The sequence below is a fragment of the Nelusetta ayraudi genome, unplaced genomic scaffold (genome assembly GCF_046127955.1).
Source record: "Nelusetta ayraudi isolate G7.1 ecotype Tasmania unplaced genomic scaffold, CSIRO-AGI_Nayr_v1 ptg000006l, whole genome shotgun sequence".
NCBI lineage: Eukaryota > Metazoa > Chordata > Actinopteri > Tetraodontiformes > Monacanthidae > Nelusetta > Nelusetta ayraudi.
Window position 1 is genome coordinate 3842970 of NW_027466056.1, and position 7031 is coordinate 3850000.

Genomic DNA, 7031 nt, shown 5'->3' on the forward strand with positions numbered 1-7031 from the left:
GTGTGTATATATATATGTATATATATATATATACATATACATGTGTGTGTGTGTGTGTGCGTGTGTGTTTAGGTTTTTTTTTTCCCGGGGGGCGGGGGGAGTGGATAATGAAGTGGCGCCTGGCGCCGATGTTTGTTCATGTGTCAGCCATCGCAAATCAAACCCACCGCTGACCCACCGCTGACAAGGGGGGCGGGGGGGACGCTGAAGGCGTATCACCGTAAAAGTATGGTGATAAGACAGCCGGGCCCGGGGTCCAATCCAACCTGGCCTGGAATCCGGGAAGTTGCCCCCGACCCAAACCCAACCATTTTTTGTTTTGTTCTTGTTCATCATTGTGCTGCCCTCTACGGGTCTCTTACACTTGCATCCTTCCTTCGTCCCCTCCCACCACGCGCCCCCTCTCCTCCCCCGCCTCCGCACCCCTCCCTCCCTCGCCTGCATTACCATACCCCCCTTAAAGAGTATTGCGCGCATTAAATTGCTTTTCATTTCCGCGCCGTGACGGTCCCAGAAAACGGAGGAAAGCGGGAGGAGGGAGAGGAGGATTGGTGCGTGTTGTGCGCGTGTGAGCTCGGCTCTCCGTTCAGCTTGTGATTGTTTCAGAAAGAAACAAAAAGAAAGAGATTATTATTATTATTATTATTATTATTATTATTATTATTATTTTTTATTTATTTTTTTTTTTCCCCCTACGTTTTCGTAGCTGACGTGAAGTTCCACTAGTTGAAGGCGCACGCGCGCCACTGGATATTTTGCGTTCGCCGTTGCGAGGAGAGGGGGAGTGCAGAGAAGGAACAGGAGGAGGAGGAGGAGGAGAAGAAGAAGAAGAAGAAGAAGAAGAAGAAGACGGGATGCATCCGCTGATTCCTGCACGGTTCGCACGCGCGCGGAGGCTGCACTGACACATACACACGCACACAAAAAGCGGCGGGGAAACGGGGGGGAAAAAAAGACCTTGGGCAGATTCTCCGCGCGGACCGGTGGTACAAGCCGCACCGCTGGCAGCGGCGGCAGCAGCAGCAGCAGCAGCAGCAGCAGCAGCAGACGAGGAGAGAAGGAGGAGGAGGGAGAAGAGGAGGAAGAGGAGGAGAAGGAGGAGGAGGGGACGTTTGATTTCGTGCCTCTTTCTCCTCCGCTCCCCCGCCGCCAGTGCGCATGGATGAAAGTCACGGTTAAAATGCACGCGGCGAGCCTCGCCTGATTTTCGCTCCTTTCCCCCCTCCCTCATCGATACCCGTTTTATTTTATTTTTGTTGTTGTTTTATTTCATCCCCCCTTACTGGAAGACATTACCGACTTGTCATCGTCCGGCACGCCATGTTCCAACTTTGGTTCTGGCTTTTCTTCAGACATGATCGCGCTCACGAGAGCGTCAGCGTCACCACCACCACCACCAGCAACAGCAGCAGCAGCAGCAGCAGCAACAGCAGCAGCAGCAACAGCAGCAGCAGCAGGAGCAGCATCCGCCGCCGCCGCTGGAGGAACGCATCCCGTTTCGCCGCGCTGGCTGTCGCGTCATTGGCCTGAATGAGAACTGCCGCCGCTCTCCCGCGTCACTGCTTGCATGGAGCCAAACGCCGAGACCTGACTTGAAGGATTTGCTGTTTTTTTGGTTTTTTTAAACCCCCCTTTTCTTTTATTTTTTTTTTTAAATCCACCCTCGTACCCAACCGCCCCCCCCCCCCGCCCCGATCCACGTCTCTTTTTTTTTTCTTTTCTTGATTTCTTTTCTTTTTTTCTTGATTTCTTTTTTTTTTTTTTAATTGGAGGCAAGAGATCGGAGGTGTGTGTGCGGGGTGGAGGGGGGGAGAGGGAGGGAGAAGAAGAAGAGGAAGAAGAAGAAGAAAAAAAAAAACCCACCACCAAAATCCATGGTTGCGGCAGGGTTGGAGACTGAACGAGGAGAACCTGAAGGCGGCTCAGCCGTGATTTTCGGGGATGCTTTGGCGTTTACCGGGATCGGAACGGTAAGAGGACGGTCGCCTTTCGCCGCTGCTCCCTATTTTAATGAGTGTATGACTGCGTGTGCGTGTCCGTGCGGTGTGTTCGCCTTGAACACACACATATATATATTTTATTTATTTATGTATTTATTTATTTCGAAGCGGAGGGTTGGGGGTAATGGGGGGTTGGGGGGGGGGGGGGGGGGTGGCGGTGCTAACGGGGATGAAGGAAGGGAACTGTCCGCGCCTGTGCGGTGCTGAAATCTCTGTTTCCGCGCCGCCGACATCATCCGCCGCCACATCAGTTGCATTGCTGAAGTTGATCCGGATTCAAGACGCTGTCGAGCAAGGTGTCTGCGGCTCTGCCTCGGCAACGACGCGCATGCAGGCGAGGCGGGGGGTGGGGGGAGGGGGGCTCGCGGCGGGCGCTCACTTCTTCTCTCGTCTCCGTGCGCGCCCGCGTATCGATTCTAAATGATAATAATGATGATGATCATAAAAAGACATACGGCGGCGCCCGCGTCGTGATGCTCTTAAGTTACTCGGACCATATAGGGAACATTCGAGACATTTCTTAAGATTAAGGCAATTCATGTGTATGTGTGTGTGTGTGTGTGTGTGTGTGTGTGTGTGTGTGTGTGTGTGAGTGGTGGGTGGTGGGTGGGGGTGTTGCGCGTCCGTGTTATTATGCCTGTCAGAAATGCGCACTTTTGGGGCAGGATTTTCTGCGCTGAGTGGAGGCTTTTGTTCATTATTTTTCATAAAGGAGCGAACGTGCCAAATGTGTGCGCGTGCGAGCGCGCGCGCTCACGCGTCCGCGTTGGAGGGAGAGAAGGAGAGAAAGGAGGGAGAGAGAGGAGAGGAAGGGGAGAAAGAAGGGAACGCGTAACCTTTCTACACAGCAGATGCCGCGCGGAATACTTGATGGTGGGGTTATTTACCCTCGCCTTGCATGCAACCCCCCCCCCCCCCCTTTATTCTTTATTTAACGTAGTTGATTTGATTTTGTTTCGGGTGGTTGTTGTTCTTTCTTTTTTTTTTGGGTGGGGGGGGGGATCAGCAGCAACAGCACGCGCCTTGTGCTCAACTCCCTGGCATTCCTCTCCTTTTCCTTTAAGCCCGTGGGCAGAGGAGGAGGAAGGAGGGGAAGAAGAAGAAGAAGAAGAAGAAATAGCAGACGAAGAGCGAATCTCGCCTCGTAGGGTTGATATTCACATTTTTATACCCCCCCTCCAAACGAGGGCCGCAAGGGGGGGGGGGTTGAAAATGAACACCGGCGGCTTCTTCTTCTTCTTCTTCTTCTTCTTCTTCTTCTTCTTCTTCTTCTTCTTCTTCTTCTTCTTCTTTCAGGCGGTTCGTTCATAAGAGGAGACAGCCAGGATTATTTCCTCTGTATTTTCTTTTTAAATATAGGATTAAAAAAAAAACCTCGAGTTGTCATGTCTGTCGGCCCGATGTGGGGAGAGGCGATCCGACAGTTCGCCCGCAAGTCAGCGGGTATGTGGGGTGAGTGACGCTGAGGAGGCGAGGAGTTGCATTGTTTTTTTTTCGGGGGGGGGGGGGGGGGGGTGCGTGTGTGTGTGTGGTGCTGGTGTTTGGTCGTACTTTGCTCAATGTGTATCAGGGAGAGCCGCGAACAAATAAGATGCCACATCATCCGTCACTCAGAGGGATATGAGACTTGTGGTATTTTGACAGTGAGCCTTTTGTGTGTGTCTGTGTGTGTGTGTGTGTGTGTGTGTGTGTGTGTGTGTGTGTGTGTGTGCATTTCTATTCCCACCCCCCACCACCACCTCCACTCCCCCACATCACAGCGATACGCTCCGAGGGCTTCAATCAGTGAATGATCTACCATAGATGGCAAAGGGCCCCCCCTTCTCCCTCAACCTCCACCCCCCGTCCTCTCAGGCGAGCTGCCGTGTCTTACCGACACAAAATTGCGCAGTGTCCGTCCGCACCGAGGCACTCGCGCTCATAACTTGATCGCACTTAATCGTTTAAGTGCGAATTGATTAAATATTCAGCCCCGGTTGCTTGTTGTCTGCCGCCCTCTGAAGCTAAAACGATGCACATCTGCATAATGGGCGAACATTAATAGGCCTCCGTGTCCTTTTTGGCCGCGCACGTTCACCACTCGCGTCTTTTAAGGTGCTCATCAGAGGGGGCCCCATTTTGAAAAATGCATTTTTGTGAATAATTCACGTCTCTTTTACATGCTATGCAAATCAAGACCCCGTCCTCTCTGCTCTTCTCTCCTCTGCCTCCCCAGATGACACCTCGCGCTGGCGCCACACTTGAGTGAGCTGGGGCATCCTCTCCCAGGAAAAATGCATATCTGGATCCTAAAAATAATCCTGCTGATTGCATCATCTCTGAGGCTGGTCGAGATGTATGACAATTACGGGGAGATCTGCCGGAGCCTGTGCACGTGCGAGGAGAAGGAGGGGATCCTGATGGTGAGCTGCGAGAACCGCGGCATCATCCGGCTGACGGAGATCAGCCCCGTCCGCTTCTCCACCTACCACCTCCTGCTGACGGGGAACCTCCTGAAGAAGCTGTCGGTCAACGATTTCATCAATTACACCGGGGTGACCATCCTGCACTTGGGGAACAATGACATCTCAGAGATTGAGTCGGGCGCCTTCAACGGACTGCAGGGATTAAAACGGTTGCACCTGAACAACAACAAGATTGAGGTGCTGAGGGACGACACTTTTGCGGGACTGGAGAGCTTGGAATACCTACAGATCGATTACAACTACATCACCAACATAGAATCCAACGCCTTGAGCAAGCTGCACCAGTTGACGGTGATGATTTTGAACGACAACCTGCTGTCCGCGCTGCCCTCCAACATCTTCCGCTACGTGCCCCTCACGCACCTGGACCTGAGAGGGAACCGCTTGAAAATGTTCCCATACATTGGCCTGCTGGAGCACATGGACAAGGTTGTGGAATTACAACTGGAGGAGAACCCGTGGAATTGCTCGTGCGAGCTTGTCGCTCTCAAAGCTTGGCTGGAGAGCATAGCCTACACGGCGCTGGTGGGCGAGGTGGTGTGCGAGACACCCTTCAGGCTCCACGGCAGGGACCTGGACGAGGTCTCCAAGCAGGAGCTCTGCCCGCGACAAGACACGGCCAGACCGGCGCCCCCAAGCAGCACGAATGGATATTACCAGACCACACCTGCTTCTGTCACGTCCTCAGTCACCTCCTCGGCTGTTTTAAGATCCACTAAGCCCACCAAGGGCGCCCGTCAGTTTAACAGAACTCGGGCAAAGCCCACGAGCAGGAACACAGGTGTGCACCCCAACCACGGCACCATCATTGCTTTTCAGACCAAATCTCCTGTGCCTTTGGACTGTCCCACTGACTGCACGTGTAACCTGCAGATATCAGAGATTGGGCTCAACGTCAACTGTCAAGAGAGAAAGATCGAAAGCATCTCTGATCTCAAACCCAAGCCATACAATCCGAAAAAGATGTATCTGACAGGAAATTACATCCCTGTTGTACGGAGATCAGATTTTGTCGACGCCACCGGATTGGATTTGCTCCACTTGGGGAACAACAGGATAACTCTCATCCATGACCGAGCTTTTGGGGATTTAACCAACCTGCGTAGGCTGTATTTAAATGGTAATCTCATGGACAGGCTCACAGGGGAAATGTTTTTTGGTTTGCAGAACTTGCAGTATCTTTATTTAGAGTACAACAAAATCAAGGAGGTTGACGCGGGCACTTTCCGCTTTCTCCCTAATCTCCAGCTGCTTTTCCTCAACAATAACCTCCTCAAAACATTACCCCTGGGCATCTTTTCCAGCCTCTCTCTGTCCAGGCTAAATCTGCGCAACAATCAATTCCAAAACCTTCCCGTGAGTGGCGTTTTGGACGAGCTGAAGCTGCTGGTGCAGATAGACCTCTACGACAACCCCTGGGACTGCTCTTGCGACATCGTGGGGATGAAGATATGGCTCGAGCAACTCAACCCAGGCACAATGGTGAACGAGGTCGTGTGCGAAACGCCCAGACTCCAAGCCAGAAAGGAACTGCGCTCCGTCGATTCTGAGCTGCTTTGCCCGGACAACTCCGACGCGTACGTCCTGCCGACCGTCCCGACCGAGGAGCCCACGGACGACTCGGCGGCCACCACGGACGCCCCGCACAAGTTCAACGCCGCCACCAGCACCGTCCCCCTCTCCGTCCTCATCCTCAGCCTCCTGCTCGTCTTCATCATGTCCGTCTTTGTGGCCGCCGGGCTGTTTGTGGTGGTGATGAAAAAGCGCAAGAAGTCGCAGAGTGACCGCACGAGCACCAACAACTCGGACGTGAGCTCCTTCAACTTGCAATACAGCCTCTATAGCAACCGCTCCTGCCCCAAAGTCAAGGCGCCGGCCGGCCACGTCTACGAGTACATCCCCCACCCCATGGGCCACATGTGCAAGAACCCCATTTACAGGTCACGGGAAGGCAATACCGTGGAGGATTACCGTGACCTCCACGAGCTCAAGGTCACATACAGGAGTACCCCCGAGGAGGAGCGGGACAGCAGCACCATGAGGAGCCCGTCGTACAGCGTAAGCACCATTGAGCCACGCGAGAACCCCTCCCCGGTGCAGGACGCAGACCATTTCTTCAGAGGCATCCTGGAGCCCGACAAGCAGGCCACCCACGCATCCCTGGCGTCCATTCCGGCAGGCGCCAATTTAGAGTACAAGTACGCCGGGCCTGTGTCATACACGTACAACCCCAACTTTGATGTCAGACGCCAGTTCTTGCACCCGGAGAGGATAAGAGAGACGGTGCTGTACGGCACGGCGCCCAGTACTGTCTATGTGGAGCCCAACAGGAACGAGTACTTGGAGCTAAAAGCGAAACTGCAGTCAGAGCCCGATTACCTTGAAGTCCTGGAGAAACAAACCACCTTCAGCCAGTTCTGAGCGGACGGGGGACGGCGCTTTGCGCTAAAGCGTTTTTTTTTTGTTTTTGTTTTTTTTTCCGTCTCTCTCGATCCCTCCTTGAAAAATGGTGGCTCAGTCTTAACAGGGTGCCTTGGCACAACACAAACGAGGCATGAAGGCGAGC

At 53.4% G+C, this 7031-nt stretch overlaps 1 protein-coding gene across 1 annotated transcript in view; it reads left to right on the top strand.

Moving 5' to 3' along the window:
* Positions 1-1734: 1734 nt before the first annotated feature.
* slitrk5 (SLIT and NTRK like family member 5) overlaps positions 1735-7031 on the top strand; it is a 5967-nt gene continuing 670 nt past the window's right edge. Inside the window, exons 1-2 of the mRNA XM_076015841.1 lie at positions 1735-1970; positions 4216-7031. The exon at positions 4216-7031 is cut by the window's right edge and continues 670 nt beyond it. Coding sequence (XP_075871956.1) covers positions 4274-6886 — 2613 coding nt within the window. The 5' untranslated portion in view covers positions 1735-1970; positions 4216-4273 and the 3' untranslated portion in view covers positions 6887-7031. The remainder of the gene's footprint in view (positions 1971-4215) is intronic.